Genomic DNA, 24,998 nt, shown 5'->3' with positions numbered 1-24,998 from the left:
TGTGTGGGCATTGGTTCCGAAAGTCCCAGCTCATATGCAGTGCACAACCGTACATAACAGCCCGCATTTCTACAGCTAGAAATCTCAAATCTGATTGGCTTAGGTATTTCTGATAGTATTTGGAGTTTCATTCACAAAATACTACAGCCAATCAGCGCGTGGGAACTTTCTCAGCAGCCAATCAGAGTGAAGCCAGTACAGAAAGCCGGTTCAGCGGGAAATCTGACATTGCCAAGGGACATACGCAAGTTTGCCACTTCCGTCCCATACTATTCAATGCCACCCTCTAAGTCAGGCTCTCCTAATTCTGGCAGAACAAATGTTGGCCCGGACAACTGCCATTGTGCCTCGGCTTGGGTACTTGAGCCCTTCCCTGCTACCTAAATGGCTTTCACACCTCCTGCATCATCTGGCTACTTTGAACTCTGATGTCCACTAGACTTACTGGCACCAACTTGGTAGCCCAGACAGTTATTGGAAGCCGGTGCTGGTGCATTGCATGGCAGCGACTGTCGTTTCTTAGTTGGTTTTAACACGACCCTTCGCCTTTTGCCGTCTGCATGATCATAGATACAGGAAAAAGCCGGTGATACACACCAATACCCTCCAACAAATTGTAGTTCAATACGATAAAACAGGGATCGCTGGAGGCGCATGCGCGAGGCTGAAGTGAATGGAGGCATAGTAGTTGAGCTCCGTTCCCCACCTCCACTAACAACGCTGATATAGCAGTAACTACCAACCAAAAAACGCCCAAAATATAATAAAAGCACAGCAGCAACTCCTGTGATGGCCCCGGGCAACCCCAAGAAGAAGAAGGAAGGGGATATGAGAAAATATCTGGGCCGCTCCACTTCACGGAGCGCAGGCACAGTAATGGCGCCAGAATCAAACGCAGGCTCAGAGTCAGACCAGGAGGAGGACCACCCAGCTGAGCCCACGCAGATGCCGGTTCGTGTCTGCGACTTTGATCGACTGTACCAGGATATGAAGAGCATGATATACACTGGGCTCCAGGACTTAAAAAAAGAAGTTCAGGGCTTGGGGGAGCGTACAGGGGCCCTCGAGGACAAAATGGTGACCGTAAATAAACAAATTAAAAAGGCTGACAAAAGAGCGGCGTACATGCAATCGCAGATATCGGAGATTATGGAGAGACAAGAGGATGCAGAGAATAGGGACCGCAGGAACAATATCAGAATTTGCGGCATCCCAGAGACAATAACCGATGTGGAAGCATTCACTGCCAGGTGGCTGGAGACTCTCTTGCCGGACTTGCCCGTAACAGAAAGAGCCATGGATCGCTGCCACAGAGCCCTCAGAAGCCGCCCTGCAGCAACGGAGCAGCCACGCGATGTCATCGCCAGGCTGCACTATTTCAAGACCAGGGATGCGGTCTTTAAGTGCACCAGAGCGGAGGGTACCTGTAGATTTGAGGGGGCCACGCTGCAACTTTTCCAAGACCTATCCCCAATAACATTGGCAAGGAGAAGGGCACTGCAGCCCGTCACCAGGCTGCTGAGAGACCGGGCTGTCCGGTATCGCTGGACCTTTCCGTTCGGCCTATTGGTTATAAAGAACGGGAGGGTCATTGCAATGAAGGAGATAGAGGAGAAAGAGGACTTCCTCAATAAACTAGGCATGAGAGACGGCCCCTCAAAAAGCCCCAGGAGGGAAGAACGGGGGGAAGAAGCGGAATGGAGGACAGCTGGTTCGCCCACAACGCTCCGGGAGCCTATAGTCCCAGCAGAGATCTGAGGACAATGTCAGACCCCCAAACCAGTGTTAAAGTTAAAGTTGGGGTAGCGGTTTTACCCGAAGAGTTAATAAATAAATAAATGGAGAGCTTGCCACCAATCACCAAAACTGCCAAGATAGACATTACACCGCTAAGCCCGCTGTTAAAACCGGGTCCACAAAGTTCTGTGCCGCCCCAGGAGGAGGAAAAAGACGATCCAGAAAGTCCTCAAGCCTGCAAACGGTAAAACCTTACCTGCAAAGGAAAATGGCCGACCGCAGTGAAACGCACGACACCCAGCATGGCACCACAGAAGCAGCTCCACCACGAGGCGTCTTCACGGAAGTGGAGGGCGCATCAGCGTGGGAACAGGAGAAGGGACGTCCTCACACGTGGGCTGATGCAGGGCAAATGGCGCCCACCGGAAAGACGTCACCGGAACTGGAGCAGACGCCATCTTGGAGGGGGCAGGCGAAGGAGACAGGAAACCCCTGACAGCCGGCGGCGGGAGAGGCACAAATCTCGCGAGAAGCGGGGTAGGGAAGGACACAGCCGGACATTTAAAGAGACGGCAGAAAGGAGAGGTGGGCGACGCAACCAAAGGGAGGCCCAGGACGCGGCCCACGTAGTGACGGCCGTCGGCAGATAAAGCCCACAGCAAAGAAAGGACTAATAAAATGTGGATGTATATAAAGTGGATACAGTGTCCTGCCAGCACACACATTACACCCACACGAGACAGATAGGGCTTCAACACACAGGTCCCTCACATAGTTTAAAGAGGCACAAGCTGTTATATGGGGATGGTTAGCTAAGGGCCAAAATAGATCCCAACCCAGAGGCTACAACGCACATCCCACAATAAGAGCACAGTGACAAGCAGTCTAGAAGATAGGCAGTCAGGAGTGACAAGCAGTTGCAAGTAGTATGTTATACCCCACAAGTTATTTTACGGGTTAAGATTTAAAGTAATAGCTTAGACAAATACGAGGTTGGAGTTACAATGGTAGACAGCATGGATAAGGGAGGGGGGAGGGAGATTGCCCCTCACGAAAGCCTTGAACATGAGTCTCCACATGGGCGCAGGGGAAAAGCCCCGAGAGTGGCCCATGCAAGACCCCCTTAGGCCAGCCATTCGAGACGGGAGAGGGGGATGGAGGGCCATCCCAGACTCCGTCAGGGCTGCACGCCTAAGTGAGACAAAGAAGGAGAGTGGGGGAGCTTGCTCTCGCCCACTCACCCGACAGTTCTTAAATGTTTTAATATGTGTTACAGTATATGTATATGTGCGTCCCCTCAATGTGTTTTCCTCTGTATCCCCACCCCACAGCCACAGGTCTCTGCAGAGAAAATTCCGGTCCAGGAACTCCCGCATAGGAGTAAGGAATACCCTTACGCGCAAAGTGTTCAGAGAGAAAGTCAACATAGAATATGTATTCCCCCTTATGCTTTCAGGCGGCAGCCCGAAGCTCTGGAAAGGATTGAAAGACCCTCATCACTGACATCGAGGGCTCCGTTGGCTGACTGCAATAGAGAGAAGGTTTGCAAATACACACATGAATAAAGACATCATTGTCATTTCACACAATGTGAAAGGCTTTAATAGTCCGGGGAAGCGCAGGATAGCTATAGCAACATACAAGAAAACAGACCCCGACATAATTCTCTTACAAGAGACTCATTTTTCCAAAACTAGTTCACCAACATTTATTGACTATAGATTTAGGAATTGGTTCTCAGCCTCAGCCAACAAAAAAAAAAGAGGAGTAGCCATACTACTGCATAACCGTTTGCCCTTCGCGATTAAGACCATCAAAAAAGACTACAACGGCCGATTCTTGATTATAAACGGCGAAATCAGAGGTCAGCCGGTCACACTGGCAAATGTTTATGCACCAAGTACAGGCACAGAAGCCTTCCTGGAAAGGTTCTTCTCCATCCTCCGGAAGATGGCGCAGGGGTGCATAATACTAGGGGGCGATTTTAATCAGACACTAGATCCAGCAATGGATAGATGCACCCCGAGTGGCAAAGCCAACTCAAAGATCAGGCAAACCTGGAATAGAGGGCTGAGAACCAATAACCTGTTAGATATATGGAGGGAACAGCACCGACAGGACAAAGAATTTACATTCTACTCCCAGCCCCATGACAGATATAGTAGGATAGACTATCTCTTTGTCTCTAGTAGAATGGTTTCGCAGATCTCCCACTCGGGCATCCATGATATTTCATGGTCAGATCACGCGCCGATAGAGCTGCGGTGCTCCGATTTTATTCTAGACAGACCAGGAGCGAACTGGAAACTTAATGAAGTTTTACTAAAAATCCCCGCAATTGCACAAAATGTAGGGGATAGAATCAGGGAATATTTTCAAGAGAATATGGGAAGTGTGACTTCGCAGGCTACCCTATGGGAAGCCCATAAGGCGACTCTGAGAGGAGAGCTCATAAGGATTGCAAGCAGGCGAAAGAGGGAGAAGGACAAAAAAATCAATCAGCTACAGAAGGAATTGGCAGTCCTCTCAGCTCGACATAAAACTAACAAAGATGCAATGACCCTTAAGGAGTTGCTAGACACTAAAACCAAACTTAATATCTTGCTGACCTCCCGTGCTGAAAAGGAGCTGACATGGTCTAAGCGGAAATTTTTTGAGAAAGCAAACAGGCCAGATACCCTACTTGCCAACAAACTAAGAGACAAAAAATACGTCTCCCAAATTCAGACAATTCGAACAGAGCAGGGGGATCTGACCTCTGACCCCAAAAAAATAGTTAACGAATTTAAAACATACTATGAAACCCTTTACGATGGGGCAAAGGTGGCACACACGCCAACCACAAAAGCTCGACTAAAGACGTTCTTAACAGAGGTTCAATTGCCTAAAGTGACCAGAGAGGAGAGGGACGCACTACAGGCAGACTTTACTATCGAGGAACTCCTAGAGGTAATGAAGTCATTAAAAGCAGCCAAGGCCCCAGGCCCGGATCGCTTTTCCAATCTCTATTATAAAAAATTTCGTAAAATACTAGCTCCTCATCTACTAAAACTATGTAATTCCTTCCTGGATGGTGCCCCCATCCCGGGCTCGATGCTCCAGGCGTCTATCTCAGTAATCCACAAACAAGGAAAGGACCCAGCGGACTGTAAAAGCTACAGGCCCATCTCGTTAATAAACTCAGATACAAAAATATATTCCAAACTTTTATCTAACCGCCTTAACCAGGTGTTGTCCAAGTTGGTCCATCCTGATCAAGTGGGGTTCATATGTGGTCGACAAGCCGCTGATAACACCAGACGGATTATAGATTTGATTGATCTGGCGCAAAAAAAGAATATCCCGTCTATGGTGCTTAGTTTAGATGCAGAAAAAGCGTTCGACAGAATTGACTGGCCCTACTTGAGAGAGACGCTGGGGGCGTTTGGCCTGGGTGGGAGAATGATAGAGGCAATTCTCGCTCTATATCAGGGACCGACGGCGAAGGTTAGACACCAGGGCTTCCCCTCGGAAGAATTCCAGATCAAGAGCGGCACCAGGCAAGGCTGTCCTCTGTCACCCCTTCTCTTTGCGTTATGCATCGAACCCCTGGCGGCGCACATCCGCCTCAGCCCGAATATAGTAGGAATCCAAATTAGTGACCAGCCACATAAGGTGGCCCTGTACGCTGATGACGTGATACTCACGCTATCACAGCCCCTCACCTCTCTGCCGAACGTCTTTCAATTACTAGGGGAATTTAATGCGATATCCGGGTTCAAAATTAACCAAGCAAAATCAGAAGCCCTAAGTGTCAACTTACCTAAGGTCACTGAGAAACTGATCACGGTGAACTTTGAATTCAAATGGCAAACCTCCTCCATAAAATATTTAGGGATCAATATCACAAAGCAATCAGGCACCCTGTATAAGGCAAATTACCCCAGACTAATACGGACACTGAAGGAAGATCTCCGGAAATGGGCAGGGTACAACATATCCTGGATTGGCAGGATTCAATCTCTAAAAATGAATCTCCTTCCCAGAATTTTGTACCTATTTCAGACTCTTCCGGCCCCTATAATCAGGGAAGAGATCCTTCGGTTACAGTCCGCAATGGTGAAGTTTGTCTGGGGTAATAAAACCCCCCGCATCAAAACTAGCACACTAATTCGTCCCACAACAAGAGGAGGATTAGCGGTACCTTGCCTGTTGTCATACTTCAAAGCGTCCCAATTGACTCAAATTATCCAGTGGCACACCCACCCTAGTCGGAGGCGATGGGTGGAGCTGGAGGCGGCCTGCTGTGCCCCGGTGGCATTGCAGGACCTGATCTGGCTCCCAAATAAGGTCCGAACGGACTTCACACACCCGCTCCCCGCGGTTGTCAGCTCTTTGGCAGTATGGGACAAAAGCAAATATAAACACGTCTTGATGAGACAACACTCTTTGATGACCCCAATTTTGGGAAACCCTGATTTCGCTCCGGGTCTGCAGAAGAAAGATTTTATTACATGGACACAGAAGGGCTATACTCGCCTTCGACACCTGGAGGGTAGAATATCTATCAAACCGTTTGAGCAAATTAAGTCTGAAAAATCAACTCCAAATTCAGAATTCTTTAGATACCTCCAGCTAAGAGCTTTCTATGATAAATTTCCCATTCGAGCTAAACGCACTAATTTTGAACAGCTCTGTTCTACTGGAACAGGTACCAAGGGACTTATCTCTACAATGTACAAGGCGGTGGTCTGCCCGACTCCTGACGCCGACGTGACGTTAAAATATAAGAATAGATGGGAAAGAGACTTAGGGGACACACTAGAGGACGAAGACTGGGACTATATTGTCTTGGCGGCAGCTAAGAGCTCAATCTGCACGACATTGAAGGAGAACGCGTATAAGGTCCTGATGCGGTGGTATTTGACCCCATTACGATTATCAAAGTTTGTCAGGGGCTACCCTCCATTGTGCCCGAAACAATGTGGGGAGCAGGCAGACTTGCTGCACATGCTGTGGGGTTGCACCAAGATACTCCCAATCTGGGAAGATATCAGAAATTGGCTCCAGAGAATTCTCAATTGCACGATCCCTTTGGACCCCTGGTTGTTTCTGCTGGCCAGACGCACCCCGGGGTTAAACAGGTCGGAGCACAAATTAATTGCACATTTTGCAACTGCTCTGAGGTGCGAAATCGCAGCATTGTGGAAGCAGCCCGAAATACCAAATATCCCAAAAATCAGAAATCGAATTTGGCACGTTTGCCGGATGGAACAGTTAACGAGTCTGGTTAACGACACCGGCACAAACTTTCTAAAAGTCTGGGCTCCATGGTTGGCCCTGAATGATATCCCAGGGGTCAATGCCTCCAATATACTACTTTAATAGCGCTAGACGCGTTCTCCTTGGATGCGTGTAGCTGACGGGGAGACATAGATTACATTCAACATAAGAGGTCAACTAATCCCGGCAGTCAAGGGAGAAAGTAGGGGTCGGCGCCCTCACGCGCAGACGAATATAACCAGGAAGACAACAAATGTCCCGTGCTCGGACGGTCCTGGAGGCCTCAAAGCCCAAAGGATAAGGCGACTTTCTATGGCAGCAGTCTCCGCGACGGACCCAGCTGAATCGAAGCCTTTCTGTGGCTGTTCTACCCTTCCCCCCCCCCCCCCCTTCCCTGCCGTTTCCTATGTCTAGTCTGGGTGTAAGTCTAGTTGGTCTGTATGTCACCCCAGTACGTCTTTTGCGTGTCTAAATATAAAATGAGTTGGCATGTGTACTGTTATATATGACCATGGGTTGGAAGAAAATGTGAGAATTGTACCATGCACTCAATAAAAACTTTTTTGGTTGAAAAAAAAAACAGGGATCGCTACATAACCTTTTCCTTATTGCACGCTTCCACGTATGAGGAGCTGGCAAAAATTTGTAAAAGTCATAGTTTTCGATAAAATACTGATAAATTTGAACAGCTGTTGCCATCTTATCATCTGTTGCGTTAATCGCGGCCCATATCAAATACGAATAACTTCTGTCGGGTTTTTGGAAAACGGGCTGCACTTGAACACTCATGGCGGGCGGCGGGTCTCTGGAGAATACTGTAACCGAAACTGGTCTTTGTCTTTCTTTAATATGAAAAGCCTAAATTGATAAATTTTTGCAACCTCTTCCTTCAGTCTCAAGGCCAAGTTACAATAGCACACTGTGGTATCTTTTTTAAACGAAACACCTGCAGGTCGACACATTACTGTGGCGCATGCGCATTACAATTCATGAATATCTGCCATCTGGGGGACACGCGAAGAATTGCAACCTATTAAATCCGAACCATTCTCAATAAACGCATCAACCGCGCGTCAACCGCGCATGACCCGCGGCTGAGAACGCTAAATGAATGCGGCATGCTCCAGGTGAAGTGCGTCACATTCCAGGAAAAAGCCAGGGAAAAACCGGCGGTGTGTTAGAATAAGATGCGCCGCAGCAGTATGAAAGACTCTAATGCTAGGTTGACCAGGTGGTATATGGCCCTCCAACCCTTCTCGTACATAACATTACCATTACAGAATTAATAAAATATACACTTTTAGTACTTTTCCTAAGTCTCTGGGTATGGGGAAAAGATACACTTTTATTTCTACTAGCCTTTATTCCCCACACTCTATCTTTAGACTTAGACTGGATTCTGAGAGTCCTCTCACAACCTCATATATGGTTGAAGTGCCATGAACCCCAATATAGGTTCTGTGTTACCTGGGCATTAACTCGGGTATCCCCCTTAACCTAAGGACCCTTGTAGTTACAGGGACCCTTTGCATCCTCTTGTCCCATTTACCTTTCTGGGCTGTGCTGAAGCAGGGAACCCTAGCAGGGAGTCGCGCAAGCGTTTTCAAGGGGAGATATTGTGGGACATAATGCCTACATGTATCCGAGAATCAGGCATGATTCCCAGGTACATTTTTAGGGGAACAGATAGCTCCAGACCCCAAATATCTAGGCATATTCTGACAAATTATCCGCAAACCTCCCCTTGAAACTCATGCCCTAGCAATCCCTGCTCGCTGGCATACCTGGAAAGGTAAAGACACAAAAATTCTTTAATAACACATTTTACAGGTTATGCATTTACAGTTACTGGGCTCAAGAGCTGACTCTCTTGAACCCTTATTTCGGATCAGGGGCAACCAAAACAGGGCTTCACCTTCATTAAGAGCCTGGTTACCGTCACACTATTCATCCCAAGGGCAGTACAAAAGACACAAGGTCATTGTGATGGTAGAGGTTAGCCATGTTATACAATAAAGGTTAAGCCTATCTTGTTACCCGTGAAAACTGTGGGTCCCTGGCAGCTACATAGCACCATAAGCCAGGGGCCATGTAATGTAACATGCAGAAGTTAAAGTGACCCCTGCTTTTCCAATTTTCCTGTTTCCTTTGTCCATGAGTCCTGAATCTTTAGGAGTATAAGTCTTGGGTGGAATATTTGGGTAGAAATGCAGTTATTTATTTTGCAGGAGTTCGGGGACCAAAGTTACTGTTAGTCCCCTACTGGCTACCCAGTGTCCCAATACTCCTGGTTTTCGAGCCCAGATATCCATTTCCTTCACAGGTATGGGTCACCCCAAGTTATACTATGTATTAAAATATGTTTTATCATGTTTGGTGCATTTACAATAAATGTCTATTCAGTGAGCCCGGGCATCCACATCGGTGCCAGGATGTCTGGATAGACATCGGAGTTCAAAAGAGAGAGGATGTCCAAAGGTGACAAAACCGTTCAGTGGGTGAGGAAGGGCGAATTGCCAGGTTTCGGACAACAAAAGGGCACCCTGTATCAGATCATTAAAAATACGGATTAGTGAACATCTGAGAACGATAAAAAAATAGAGATATCCGGTTTCGAGGCATTTCAACAATTGTTCCCACGGTTCTATAAATTTATTTTCATTTTACGCTTTGGAACATATTCCTTCCAATGTTAGGGGTGGTGATAGAGAAACTACTCAACTGTAGAGAGATATTTTGGATCTATACCTTTGGGTCACTGGCACCCAAGGGTATGAATACAGAATGGGAACTCCAACATTTTCTCATGTGACAGTATGTAGAGTTCAACTATTCCCATTGCACCACTTTTAGAATTCTCCAGAAAATGTTAGATCTATACTTCATATTATGCCACTATGATATATCAGTTATATATCTTTATGTGTGAATATATATATATATATATACAGTGTTCGACAAACCTATACATTTGCACGCCCCGGGCGAGTGGATTTAACATCGTGGCGAGCTCCTATTGGTCCAAGCAGCACACGTGTGGTACTAGGTGGCGAGTAGATTTTTTTGTTGGGCGAGTAGATTTTTTGGTGATTTGTCGACCACTGTGTATATATATATATATATATATATATATATATATAATATACATCTTATCTACAATATTAAAATTTATGATTGTGTTTATCCATCTCCACCCGCTAGGTGGCACTATATCAACTCTATGATTGAAGTAGCGTTACTCTATGCTATAGCTGCTTAGATTTTTTTGCACCAAATTCGTTGCTGGGTCACTTCCGGGTGGACGTGAAAGATACACTATATTAATGTGTATACTTTGAGGTGGGAATACAGGAAATGGAGAGGAGCGCACGTGCACTCCTCTCCATTTCCTGTATCTACTACCACTGGAAGCTGCACATCCTGCCAGCCCCAAACCAAGGACTTGCGAGTACTTCATTGCTACAGGGTTGCTTCCAATGAGACTGATCGTGGGGGGGGTCATTCCTACCCATTACCTGTCTTCAGGAGGCTTATTACCCAATACTGCTAGCTGTTATTCTCACTTATTGTTATTGTTTCTGGATTATCGATGGGCTTTGGCATTGGCTATTATTGGTTATTATACCTAGCATTTGAGCGCTTCTTCATCTCTATATACTTTGAGGTGGAAAGATACTCGTTGACAAAGCGCCGTTGCGCGAAATGCGTCCGAGCTGTACACATTTTATTCTCCTGATGTCGCTGGATGAATAAAGGACTTTTTACTCATGCAAGGTTCATAGCCCCCCCTTACTTGTCCTCACAGTGCTCCGCTTTTTCCTATCTGGATTGCTTTGCTAAATTTAGCACAGGTTGACCTTGATGAACGCATGTCTTTTTTTCAACCTTGTCTACTATGTAACTATGTGTTGGAGCTGAAACACTTGCACTTTACTCTAAGAGGATTCAGGGTAAGAAGGAAGACTGTGTTTTGTTTGAATACTTCGCCAGTGTGAACCAGCAAGGGATGGGTAAATATTTCAAGGATACGAGGCAGGATAAAAGAGCCATCACAGCAGTAAACATTATCTGTACAAATGGCCTTGCCAAAGACACCTAACAGCTCATACTACAAATACGCATACAGGCCCAGAAAAATTAGAAAAAAGAAGAGACTGTTACAGAAAAGTTACAGGAGATAAGAAGACTGGGAGCATGTGTTGAGAATGCTAGCACGTAAGAATAATGTAGTGTGAGAAGGTATAAATAATTTTACACCCTGTATAAGTTTCTTTTGTCAAAGAATCCAGGTGCTTGTCCTCATCAGACAAGGACAGAGTAGTACTATTAATCCTAATTGCTTGCTGAGGCTTAAATAAAACTAAACCTACTGTGAGAAATGTCTGTGTCAGAAACAACTTCCTTCATTATGTAACTATCATTATGGAATAAGTCATAGAAGTTTAAGCATATTTTAAGGAAAGCCATGTAAAAGTATTCAGCTACTGTATGCAGCAAACTTTGCCTGAGTCATTTGAAGTAATTCATTGAATGTGAAAGCAAATATTATTAGTTTATTTGTAAAGCGCAAACATATTCCACAGTACGGTGGGGGTACAAAGTGAATACATTACACAAACAGAATGCGATACCAATAAGGACAAACAAGAGCAAACAAACACAGAAGGTAATGAGAGTTTTTAGAATCTAGAGGAAATTAGGGACAATACTGAAAAAAAAGGTAAAGTGGCTGTTCATTGTAGGATAGAGAATGCCTCAGGATGGGGAATAGACCAGCCACACAGCTGGTACCAGTAGGGTTGGGGGGAGGGGAATGTTAGGCGTATGCCAGATATAGACACGCATTGCAACTAAAAGGAGATATAACTTGGAAATGTTAAAGATGTTTTAATTTCTCTCATGTCCCTACAGAAAGTAAACAGGAGAATATCAGACAGACAAGATGCAATGAAATTACTTTGCCTTACCCACATACACGCCTCCAATCTAACTTTGGAGATGATTGTCAATAAGGAAATGGCTTCTTCTGCACCTTCTTCATCTGGACATAGAATAGCGTCAGGATAAGGAGGCTCAGGGAAATTTACGGAGTTACATTCATAAGCAGCAAGTGTCACGGAGGCTATGTGCGGACCCTGTGAACACAAGTTGAGAATTAATTGTTATGTCACATTAAAGCAACATTTCAGGTTTTGATCCACATCCTTGAAAAAGCAACATGTAGTATATGATAACCAATAATTCTACAATTCAGGCCCTCAGCATATTTACACAAACATTAGGTATACAAGGGGAGAGTTGGTGGGATAGGTGGGATAGGCACCCAAGGGAAAAAAACAAGGAGAACTACTGTTAGAGATAATGTCAATGATATAATATTGTTAAGGGGCTTCGCCTTAATCATTTTATTAACCCCTTAAGTGCTGTAGGGGCCTCCAACACACTTACTGCAGGACAGGTGATAAAAATGTTGAGGTATTAAATTAAACAAATTAATACAGAAGGAATGAGTCAAAACGCAACACATTTGCATACACTTTTTGAAACCCTTGGAAACCATTCCACTATGCGTCTTGAACTGCTGCTAGGAGGTCGATCATGGGCTGCTGTTCCTAGGACTCCTCCACCTTGTCTTTTCCTCTGTGTGCCTGCCAGCGATCAGCTGAGAGCAGCACTGTAGGGATGACGCTAGCGGGGACACTTAGCCGTACAGACTACTGCGGGGATGCCTCCTTGCTTCACTCTATGCGTTTTGAAACACGTTTTCTTCAGCCGTTCAAGACCCATATTGGAGAGACAGGCAAGGGGGATTACCAGTCGGAGGAACAGAAGAGTAACCAGAGGACAGTAGAAGCCTTGTAGGCCATACAAAACGCTTAATGCAGGAGCACTTGAGCAGTCAGAGACTTTACAGTATACTGTTTTACCCAAGATTCTGTTTTATATTTACACTGGATGGGATGTCATTTTTAAAAAGTCATTTTTTATTGAGAGTATAAATTTGCATTTGCCATACAACATTTATACTTATATTAAATAAACTTAATACACTTTTAATAAGGTGGAAAGACCTTTATCACACCAGAAGCAACACCTAACCGTTGATTTATTTGGAGTTTTTCTAGCATCTAGTGGGTGCTCTAGTGTGGATTAAAGACTTAACACGCACACATTGCCGCAGATACGATACTATATTTTAGTGTATAGGTGTATTCATTTACATATTGTGACCCTCGTTCTTGACATTTATATTAAACTGCATACCATATGCTATGGGGTTTTGATTTGAGAGCATTAGTATTATGTTCTCTCTCTCTCATATTTAATATATATATTTAATATATATCTATATATTACAAAAGAAGGGGATAGAAAGCACACCATATATACGAAACAATTAGTTCAATATTGGCAAGTGCGCACGTCATAAATAGTATTTTAAAAAATGGTGTGCTGAGCACGCGCATTTTAAGTTAAACTTCTTTGTCTTTTGTCACAGAAATTATATTTGTGATGGTGATGTTTATAATTAAAAACCAAAGCACAATTTCAGTGCCAAAACGCAAAGAAGTTTGACTTAGAACGCGTGTTTTAGCTATTTGCACTTCTATACTTATAATAACTGTGAATTCCTGTGTGTGGTTTGTCAGTGTGTCAGTGTGTGTGTGTTTGTGTCAGTTAGTATGTGTGTGTGGAAATGTGTGTGTCAGTCTGTGTGTTTCCTGGTGCTGGTGCCTTCTACGCAGGCGCGCCGAGCCAGAGCAAACACCTACTGCACCTTCTGTATCTTGATAATTTATTTCAAATGAGACCATGTTATGATCACTGTTACCCAAATGTTCCAGGACTTGAATATTTGCTATTAATTCTACATTGTTTGATATTACCAAATCCAGTATTGCCCCCCTCCTGGTTGGTTCCTCAATAATTTGGGTCTTATTTTGGGACAATAAAAAGTCTTTATTCACCCCCAAAAACCTGTTTCAATTTGTTTGGATAATTAAAATCACCCATTATTGTATTGTATTGTATGTCTTTATTTATATAGCGCCATTAATGTACATAGTGCTTCACAGCAGTAATACATGTGGTAATCAAATAAATAATAGATAATATAAATAACAGATCATGGGAATAAGTGCTTTAGACATTAAGGAAGAGGAGTCCCTGCTCTGAGGAGCTTACAGTCTAATTGGTAGGTAGGGAGAACGTACAGAGACAGTAGGAGGGAGTTCTAGTAAGTGCGTCTGCAGGGGGACAATCTTATGTATCATGTGTTCAGAATAGCCACAGTGCTATTCATATGCTTCTTTAAGCAAGTGTGTCTTAAAGGTGGATAGAGAGGGTGCTAGTTGGGTACTGAGGGGAAGGGCATTCCAGAGGTGTGGGGCAGTCAGTGAAAAAGGTTTAAGGCGGGAGAGGGCTTTAGATACAAAGGGGGTAGAAAGAAGACATCCTTGAGAAGAACGCAAGAGTCTGGATGGTGCATAACGAGAAATTAGGGCTGAGATGTAAGGAGGGGCAGAAGAGTGTAAAGCTTTAAAAGTGAGAAGAACGGAGTATGAGATGCGGGATTTGATCGGAAGCCAGGAGAGGGATTTCATGAGGGGAGATGCTGAGACAGATCTCGGAAAGAGTAGAGTGATTCTGACAGCAGCGTTTAGGATAGATTGTAGGGGAGACAGGTGAGAGGCAGGAAGGCCGGACAGCAGGAGGTTACAGTAATCAAGACGGGAGAGAATGAGGGCCTGAGTCAGAGTTTTAGCAGTCGAGCAACAGAGGAAAGGGCGTATCTTAGTTATATTGCGGAGGAAAAAGCGACAGGTTTTAGAAATGTTTTGAATGTGAGGGGCGAATGTGAGAGGAGTCGAGTGTGACCCCAAGGCAGCGTGCTTGGGCTACTGGGTGAATGATCATAGTTCCAACAGTAATGTGGAAGGAGGTAGTAGGGCCAGGTTTGGGAGGAAGTACGAGGAGCTCTGTTTTAGCCATGTTGAGTTTAAGTAAGTGAATAGAGCGCAGGTTTCTGCAAAACCGGGGGTTAGACGGAGGTGGAGAAGGGGAGAAGCGAGATAGGGAGAATGAGATGAGGTGATGGTCAGAGAGAGGAAAAGGGAAAATGGAGAAATCGGAGAGAGAGAGAAGTTTTTAGTGAAAACATGGTCTAAGTAGTGGCCATCCTTGGGGGTGCTGGCTGCAGTCCACTGTTGAAGGCCAAAAGAAGAGGTTAGAGAAAGAAAGCGGGAAGCCCAAGGGAGAGAGGGGTCATCAATGTGGCAATTGAAGTCCCCAAGGAGAAGAACAGGGGAGTCTGAGGAGAGAAAGAAAGAGAGCCAGGATTCAAAGTGAGAGAGAAAGGCAGAGGGGGGATGAGTAGAGATAGGTGGGCGATATATGACCGCCACGTGGACAGGGAGAGGAGAGAAGATCTGGACTGTGTGAACCTCAAAGGAGGGAAAAGCAGAGAGGGGGGAAGAGTTCGGTAACGGCAGAGGAGAGCAGGAGCCCCACGCCTCCACCCCTTCCATCAGGGCGCGGAGTGTGGGAGAAGGGAAGGCCACCATAGGAGAGGGCAGCTTCCAGAGCAGAGTCAGACTGAGTGAGCCAGGTCTCAGTTATAGCAAAGAGAAGCAGGGAGTGAGAGAGAAAGAAGTCATGCACAGAGAGGAACTTGTTAGAGAAGGAGCGAGCATTCCAAGGGGCACAGGAGAAAGGGAGAGAGGAGGTTGGGTGGCAGGGGATGGGTATGAGGTTGGAGGGGTTTACACCAGAAGGAGTAGAAGTTGCATGTGGGAGGCGATGACGAGAGCAAGTAGAAATAATGCAGGGACCAGGATTGGGAGAGATATCCCCAGAAGCAAGGAGGAGAAGCATGGAAAGTAAGAGAATGTGTGAGGATGATTTGTAGGGGTGTGTTTTAGTGCAGGGTGTATAGCTGTGTGGTGACAGAGGGCGCAGGTAAGAAAGGAGTTCATGTGAACTGAGAAGTGGGGAAGAAAGGAGAGATGGAGATATATGAATAGAGTTAGAAACATAAGGAGACTGGTGAAAGGAAGTGCATAATTTGATAATAAGTGAGGTTGCAGCAAATATAAAAAATAAAAGCGGCATCACAGCAATAGTTAAGTGTTGAGATGTGCAGTCTTAGATAGACGATATCCTCCTTTCCAACGTAGATCAAAAGCAGGAATCAGAAGCAGTAGGTGATATCCACTTTTACACTTCTTTTTGAACTTCCTTTTTAAACTTCATATTCTACTTGAAACATTTCTACTTAAAAGCATATCTGCTTACAAGCATGGCTGCAAGCTGCAATGGCTGTTATGAGTTGACTTATATATTTTTAGAAAGTCACCTGATTGGCACAACAAACTTAATTAGCACATGTGAGGGACGTTAAATCAAATGGTTTTTCTAAGGTGGGTGTTGTCTTGCACAAGTGTGAAAGATGAATTAAATTAAGACAGTAGGGGGATGATATACAGACAGACATTTTGGAGTATGTTTTTACCTAAATAGAACTAAATACACAGCAGGGGAGGATATCAGGATAGACAGACAATTTGGAATATGTTTTTACAAGCATGGCTGCAAGCCATGACCTAGTTTTGATGCCTTCTCCATTTGCAAAAATATTTTAGCTTCCTCAATCTCGCAGATACTGTATTTGGTGGTTTATAGCATAGCCCTACAAAACATTGTCTTTATACTTTTACCTCCATTGCTAATTTCTATCCACAAGGACTCTACATTTTTATTATTCCCTTCATAAACATCTTCCCTTATAATAGGTTATTGGGTAATAAGAATAAAATAAATTGGGTAATAAGTATAAAAGAAATAAGTCTAAACCAATGTGGCTAAATAAACAGGTAGGGGAGGAAATGGAAAAAAAGAGGAAGGCACTTAGATTCTCGAAGTCAAAAGGGACGGAGGCATCCTATCAGAATTATAAGGAATGTAATAAAAATTGGAAAAAGGGCAATCAAATTAGCAAAAATGGATAATGAAAAAAAGATTGCAATAGAAAGTAAGATCAACCCTAAAAAGTTCTTTAAGTACCTTAATAACAAAACAAAAAAAATCAGAAAATAAAATATAGGACCCTTCAGTGTGAGATGGGCAGGCAGATTATTGGAGATCAGGAAAAAGCAGAGGTATTAAACAAATTATTTGCCTTTGTGTATACCAGAGAAGAATCAATTTAAATAGTAGTGCCGTAGGAGGAAACCTCTATATTAATGAACAATTGGTTAACTGAGGAATAAGTTCATAGGCGCTTGATAAAAATGAAAGTAAATAAGGCACCAGGCCCTGATGGCATACATCCAAGAGTTCTCAAGGAGTTAAGTTCATTAAAAGCCAAACCATTACATTTAATATTCAAGGACTCCATTTCCACAGGCTCAGAACCACAAGATAGGCGTGAAGAAGATGGGGTGCTTATATTTAAAGAGGGAGCTGGATCACAACTGGGGAATTACAGACCTGTAAGACTGACTTCAATAATGGGGAAGCTACTTGTAGGTTTAATACAGGATAATATTCAGGAATACCTAATGGAAAACAAAATCAATAGTAATAGTCAGCATGGATTTATGAAGGATAGATCATGTCAAACTAACTTTATTTGTTTCTTTGAGGAAGTAAGTAGGTATTTAGACAAGGGTAATGCAGTTGATGTGGTCTACTTTGATTTTGCAAAGGCTTTTGACGGTTCCACACAAGAGGTTGGTGTACAAAATAAAGCAAATTGGAGGTTTTATACATATACAAAAATGAGGTTTAATACAGATAAATGTAAGGTTATGCATAGGTTATGCATTTGGGAAGCAAGAATAAACAGGTGACTTACAAATTAAATGGGGATAAATTAGGGCAATCCTTGATGTAATAGTGCCCAAAGTCATGCAGTAGCTGCGAAGGCAAACAAGATCTTATGTTGCATTCAACTGGCAATGAATGGAAGGGAAGTAAACATAATTATGCCCCTTTATAAAGCACTAGCTGATATACCTGGCGTTGCCCGGGATGTAAATGCGTAATAGGAAGTATTAGTTATAAATAGGGTATGAATAGGTTGACTATTTAGCGGAAAGGTTGTATAATAATGTTGAAAAAATGGTCCAGGGCTGTCCTCTCCTGGTCCGGTGTGCTCGGGTGTGAGGTGTGTCCCGCTAGGGTGTGACGGTGTGTGAAGTGGCAGGTGGGCGTTCAGTACGGGCGAAAGGAAGGTGTTGAGTGTGGGGGTCCCGCTATGGTGTGAGCGGGTGTCATGCGGTGGGTGTCAGGTGAGTGTGGGCTGGCGGATGGGTAGTTAGTGCGGCCGGTAGGGTGTGAGCGTGTGTGATGCGGCAGGTGTGTTGAGTGCGTGGAGCGGCGACTGCTCAGTGATGGCGGTGCGCAGGGGTCTGAGTCAGCTTGTGGGTAGTGAGTGCGGCGGGTGTGTGTGAGGCAGGAGGTGTGAGATTGCCCCAGTGATGTGGGGAGGCGGGAGGCGGCAGGTAGGTGGTGTTCTCAGTGATGTTGGGCGGCGGGAGGGTGAGAGGCGGCGGGTAGGTGGTGTGCTGAGTGATGTGGGGTGGCGGGTGGGTGAGAGGCGGGAGAGCGGCGGATGTGGGGTGAGCCAGGGTGGTGTGAGGGAACTGGTACTGTGGGAGACGCGGGAGACGGCGGATGCGGGGTGAGCCGGGGTGGTGTGAGGGAAGTGGTGCTGCAGGTGGGGGAGACGCGGGAGTCGGCGGATGCAGGGTGAGCCGAGGTGGTGTGAAGAAAGTGGTGCGGCGGGTGGGGGAGACGCGGGAGCCGGCGGATGCAGGGTGAGCCGGGGTGGTGTGAGGGATGTGGTGCTGCGGGTGGGGGAAACGCGGGAGCCGGCGGATGCACGGTGAGCCGGGGTGGTGTGAAGAAAGTGGTGCGGCGGGTGGGGGAGACGCGGGAGCCGGCGGGTGGTGTGAGGGAAGTGGTGCGGTGGGTGGGGGAGAGGCGGGAGGCGGTGGGTGCGGGGTGAGCTGGTGTGGTGTGAGGGAAGTGGTGCTGCGGGTGTGGGAGACGCGGGAGCCGGCGGATGTGGGGTGAGCCGGGGTGGAGTGAGAGAAGTGGTGCGGCGGGTGGGGGAGAGGCGGGAGGTGGCGGGTACGGTGTTTGCTTACTGATGTGGGTCCGCAGGCGGTGTGCGGTGCGTGGGTCGGCACTGGATCAGAGGCGCACGCGGTGTGAGTGGCACGGCCTGCATAGCCCTGGCTGTGACATTACCCTACCCCGCAGGCCAATGAGAGCCGTGAGCGGGCGAGACAACCAATCACAAAACGCACAACACCACAGACAAACAATTTATATATATATATATATATATATATATATATATATATATACATATACACACAGTGTTCGACAAATAATGATAACCACACGCCCGTGGCGAGTGGATTTAGGACGCTGGCGAGCCTTGCTGCGGCTCTATGAATTCCCCTGTTCGCGACAATTTTTATTTTATTTTAATAAATAAATAATCCCCCTCCCTGATTGAGGGAAGAGGGCCGCGGGGAAGAGCTCCTTCCCCTGATCTCCTCCCCCTCCTGATCTCCTCCCCCTTTTGCCCCTGATCTCCTCCCCCTCCTGCCCGATCTCCTCCCCCTGATTTCCTCCCGCCCCTGCCCCCGATCTCCGCTTGCTGCCTGAGGGTGTCCGCCTCTGAAGGGGGTCCGCTTCGCTTCGGTGGGGGGAACGTGCTGCAGCGTCGGCCGCTTCGGGGGGCGTGCTGCGGTGCTTGCTTCGGGGGGGGGGGGCGGCCCCTTGCAGAGGCCCTCCTGCCGTGCGGAGGGCCCTGCTGCCGTGCGGAGGCCCCATTGCTGCCACGTGCGACCCGGTGAGTGTGTGTGTGTGTGTGACAGACTGAGTGACTGTGTGTCTGTAAGTGAGTGTGTCTGTGAGTGTGTCTGTGAGTGTGTCTGAGTGTGTGAGTGTGTCTGTGAGTGAGTGTGTCTGTGAGTGAGTGTGTCTGTGTGTGAGTGTGTGTGAGTGTCTCTGAGTGTGTGTCTGTGAGTGAGTGTGTGTGTCTGTGAGTGAGTATGTCTGTGAGTGTCACCCTCTCCCTGTGTCGCCCTCTCCCTCTCCCTGTGTCACCCTCTCCCTCTCCCTGTGTCGCCCTCTCCCTCTCTCGCCCTCTCCCTGTCCCTGTGTCAACCTCTCCCTCTCCCTGAGTCGCCCTCACCCTCTCTGTGTCGCCCTCTCCCTGTGTCGCCCTCACCCCCTCCCTGTGTCGCCCTCACCCTCTCCCTGTGTCACCCTCACCCTCTCCGTGTCGCCCTCACCCTCTCCCTGAGTTGCCCTCTCCCTCTCCTTGTCGCCCTCTCCCTGTCGCCCTCTCCCTTTCCCTGTCGCCCTCTCCCTCTCGCCCTCTGTCTTTGTCTCTCATTCTTTCTGTGTGTGTTCTCTCTCTCTCTCTCTGTGTGTCTCTCATTCTCTCTCTCTGTGTGTGTGTCTCTCTTTCTCTGTGTGTCTCTCTTTCTCTGTGTGTCTCGCTTTCTCTGTGTGCCTCTTTTTCTGTGTGTCTCTCTTTCTGTCTCTCTCTCTCTCTGTGTCTGTGTGTGTCTCTCTCTCTCTCTCTCTCTCTGTCTCTCTGTCTCTCTCTGTCTCTCACCCACACTCTCTCTCACACTCTGGATCTCTTATTTACCCTACATATTTTAACTGCCCTATACCTACACCGAAAATAACCTATACTGCTTTCTTCCAGATCTAACTTACGAGCTTCACACGGAAGACATCGGAATCCCCCCTAACCCAGAAGACAGGTAGGGAACACCTCCCCTCCAATGTATAACATTGTGGGAATGAGGGCACCTGGACATTGAGGGACTGCGGATCAGGTAAGATCCCAGGCGGGATTGCTGCTTTAGATATTGTGATGCGGGGGCGTCCAGGCACTAGTTATGGGGTTCAGGAACATACACACACACACACGTACAGTAACAAGGACTAATAGTAGTATAATGTAATAAGACCAGAGATGAACAGAACCCCTATACAGCACTATATCACTATGTGAGATGATGAAAATGTTAAAACATGATTTATTGAAAACTCGTTAAAACAATGGGGTTTAAAACAAGAATTAAATAGATTTCAAGCGCTTTAATGGCTCTAGGGGTAAGGTGTACCACAGAGAGATGGTAGTCTATATTAATGCCCAGTGTTATGTGGATTCACTGGCCCTAGTGTTCCTTATATGAAGTCATCACCTAGGGAATGGTTTTGTGAGGGAATGGAAGTGATAGCCTTAGATGTAGTGCCACAGTATACTAAGTACTGGTTGGTGCACCAAAACCAGAAAACCTTACACAAGGCTGCTGTGTAATACAGCCAGGTGTTCTGATATTGATTGTTGGTAACAATCCTAGTAGGTTGTGCACAATCCTAACCCCTAACGCAGTAATAGATGATTGTACGTTAGTGTATATAACACAAATATTGTCGTGTGAACCTGGGATCTAAAGTATTTTTAGGGATATTTAAGTATTCTAGTAGCAGTAAGGTGTCCTACTCAGAAACTACCAAACACTTTATAGATTCTGAAGTGCCAGCATACTACCTTAAATGGAGAGGTATAACACTTATTAGGTTAAGGTTTCATCACTGAAAAACCTGTCATTTGATCCTATACAGCAGGGCTGCACAACATACGGCCCCCTGGCCTCTCTGTGTGGCCCGCGATGACTCCGGCCGAGCGCCTGTTAGTTAATTAAATAAATGTAAAAAAAAAAAAAAAAAGTTTAAAAAAAAATAGTTTAAAAAAATGGCGGCGATCCCCCCCCTCTTCCCCCTCCTCATGCTCGAGTCGGCGGCGGCGGTGCGCAGGGGCAGCAGCAGGACGCGGCAGCCGTGAGTCATTTATTTTTTCAATAGCAGGATGCCGGGGTTGGAGGTCAGAGCATGCCGGGGGCGGGGCTTAGTACCGGGAGGATGTGCTGAGCTAAGGTGTGTCGGGCTGCTGCAGGGGTGGGAGTGAAACACGGGCTGGGGTGGGTGGGAGTGAAAAACGGACTGGGGGTGGGTGGGAGTGAAAAACGGGCTGGGGGTGGGTGGGAGTGAAAAACGGGTTGGGGGGGAGTGAAAAACGGGCTGGGGGGGTGGTAGTGAAAAACGGGCTGGGGGGTGGGTGGGAGTGAAAAACGGGCTGGGGTGGGTGGGAGTGAAAACGGGCTGGGGTGGGTGGGAGTGAAAAACGGGCTGGGGTGTGTGGGAGTGAAAAAAGGGCTGGGGGTGGGTGGAGTGAAAAACGGGCTGGGGTGGGTGGGAGTGAAAAACGGGCTAGGGGTGGGTGGGAGTGAAAACGGGTTGGGGGGTGGTAGTGAAAACGGGCTGGTGGGGGGGAGGCAAATGGTCTGCTGTGGGGTGGGCAAACAGAGTGGTGTGGTGGGGGGAGAAGGGATGGGGGAGAAGGGGGAGAGAGGAGGCAGGGGGGGGAGAAGGGGGAGAGAGAGGAGGCAGAAGGGGGAGAAGGGAGAGAGAGGGGGGAGAAGGGAGAGAGAGGGGGAGAAGGGAGAGAGAGGAGGAGAGAAGGGAGGGAGAAGGGAGAGAGGGGGGGGAGAAGGGAGAGAGTGGGGGCAGAAGGGAGAGAGAGGGGGGAGAAGGAGAGAGAGGGGGGGGGGAGAGAGAGGGGGAGAGGGGAGGAGGGAGAGAGAGGGGGCAGAAGGAGAGAGAGGGGCAGAAGGGATAGAGAGGGGGGAGAAGGGAGAGAGAGGGTGGAGAAGGGAGAGAGAGGGGGCAGAAGGGAGAGAGAGGGTGGAGAAGGGAGAGAGAGGGGGCAGAAGGGAGAGAGAGGGGGCAGGAGGAGAGAGAGGGGGCAGGAGGGAGAGAGAGGGGGCAGGAGGGAGAGAGAGGGGGCAGGAGGGAGAGAGAGGGGGGAGGAGGGAGAGAGAGAGAGGGGGGGGAGAGGGGCAGAAGGGAGAGAGAGGGGGGGAGGGAGAGAGAGGGGGGGAGGGAGAGAGAGGGGGGAGAGGGAGAGAGGGGGGGGGAGGGAGAGAGGGGGGAGGGAGAGAGAGGGGGGGAGGGAGGGAGAGGGGAAGGGAGAGAGGGGGGGAAGGGAGAGAGAGGGGGGGGAAGGGAGAGAGGGGGGGAGAAGGGAGAGAGGGAGAGAGGGGGGGAAGGGAGAGGGGGGAAGGGAGAGGGGGGAGGGAGAGAGGGGGGGAAGGGAGAGAGGGGGGAGAAGGGAGAGAGGGGGGAGAAGGGAGAGAGGGGGTGGAGAAGGGAGAGGGGGGGCAGAAGGAGAGGGGGGCAGAAGGGAGAGAGGGGGGGCAGAAGGGAGAGGGGGGGGGCAGAGGGAGAGGGAGAGAGAGGGGCAGAAGGGAGAGAGACGGGGAGAAGGGAGAGAGACGGGGAGAAGGGGGAGAGAGAGAAGAGGCAGAAGGGAGAGAGAGGGGGGAGAAGGGAGAGAGAGGGGGGAGATGCGGGGAGTGGATGAGATGAGGAGGGGGAGATGCGGGGAGTGGAAGAGATGAGGAGGGGGAGATGCGGGGAGTGGAAGAGATGAGGAGGGGAGATGCGGGGAGTGGAAGAGTGAGGAGGGGAGGTGCGGGGAGTGGAAGAGATGAGGAGGGGAGGTGCGGGGAGTGGAAGAGATGAGGAGGGGGAGGTGCGGGGAGTGGAAGAGATGAGGAGGGGGAGGTGCGGGGAGTGGAAGAGATGATCATCCACCCACCCACCGCCATTCACCCAACTGTCATTCACCCACCCAGTCACTGTCATTCACCCACCCAGTCACTGTCATTCACCCACCCACTCACTCACCCACCCACCCAGGCAGGCAGTCACATGTCTTTTGTTGAAAAATAAACAGGTTGCATTGTAATGTTTTTTCTGTATCACAATAAGAAAACAGTTAAGTAAAAGTTGCGCGCTAAAAGATATTTTTTCGTGGTAGGTGCGCTATGGGTTCGGGGGGGGCCCTGCTCCTCTCATTTGTCCCGGGCCCCATGATTTCTGTTGACGGCCTGTGGGTGATGTGAGGTGCATGGGGGGAGAGGGTGATGGGTGATGGGAGGTGCAGGGGGAGGGTGATGGGAGGTGCAGGGGGAGAGGGTGATGTGAGGTGCAGCGGGGAGGGTGATGTGAGGTGCAAGGGAGGGTCATTGGAGGTGAATGGGGTGTGATTTGAGGTGCATGGGGGTGATTTGAGGTACAAGGGGGGTGATTTGAGGTGCAGGGGGGTGATTTGAGGTACAAGGGTGGGTGATTTGAGGTGCAAGGAGGGAGAGTGAGGTGAGGTGCAAGGGGGGTGATTTGAGGTTCAAGGGGGAGAGTGATGTGAGGTGCAAGGGGGAGAGCGATGTGAGGTGCAAGGGGGGAGAGGGATGTGAGGTGAAGGGGGGGTGATGTGTGCGCTGTGCAGGGGGGCATTGTGTGTTTGATGTGGAGGGGGAGTATTATGTGTGTGGGTGAGGGGGAGAGATGGGGTTATGAGAGATAGATGGGGAGTATCGCAAAGGTTGATAGTGAGGGGTTCTTGGGGAGATATGATGATGATGATGAGGTGCTGGAGGAGAGATGATGATGGTGATGGTGATGATTTTACCCGTGCGGCCCAATTTTTTTTCCCTTGGAGCAGTTCGGCCCTTCTCACTTTACGAGTTGTGCAGGCCTGCTATACAGTGTATTACCTAGCTGATATCTCCTTATCTGACCATATAGGAGTCTCAGCAGTGCCTCATTTTTCCATCAGTATATTAACCCTTTAAGTACTAGTGTTGACCTTAGATCTGCATACTTCAGATCCCAGGTTCACACGACAATATTTGTGTTATATACACTCACGTACAATCATCTATTACTGCGTTAGTGGTTAGGATAGGTGCGCAACCTACTAGGATTGTTACCAACAATCAATATCAGAACACCTGGCTGTATTACACAGCAGCCTTGCGTAAGGTTTTCTGGTTTTGGTGCACCAACCAGTACTTAGTATACTGTGGCACTACATCTAAGGCTATCACTTCCAT

The 24,998-nt window shown here is 47.7% G+C and overlaps 1 protein-coding gene across 6 annotated transcripts in view; it reads right to left on the bottom strand.

Moving 5' to 3' along the window:
* The window catches only part of VMP1 (vacuole membrane protein 1), a 479,796-nt gene that overhangs the window by 300,385 nt on the left and 154,413 nt on the right, over positions 1–24,998 (bottom strand). For 5 of the 6 annotated variants that reach the window (XM_075589658.1, XM_075589660.1, XM_075589657.1 and 2 more), the window contains one exon: positions 11,967–12,134. The exons of the other annotated variant lie outside the window; for it this stretch is intronic. In XM_075589658.1, the coding sequence (XP_075445773.1) occupies positions 11,967–12,134 (168 nt within the window). The remainder of the gene's footprint in view (positions 1–11,966; positions 12,135–24,998) is intronic. 6 annotated transcript variants of the gene reach the window in all.

The sequence above is a fragment of the Ascaphus truei genome, chromosome 3 (assembly GCF_040206685.1).
Source record: "Ascaphus truei isolate aAscTru1 chromosome 3, aAscTru1.hap1, whole genome shotgun sequence".
Lineage (NCBI taxonomy): Eukaryota > Metazoa > Chordata > Amphibia > Anura > Ascaphidae > Ascaphus > Ascaphus truei.
The sequence above is the reverse complement of the archived record's forward strand: the minus strand, read 5'-3'. Positions and strand labels throughout refer to the sequence as shown.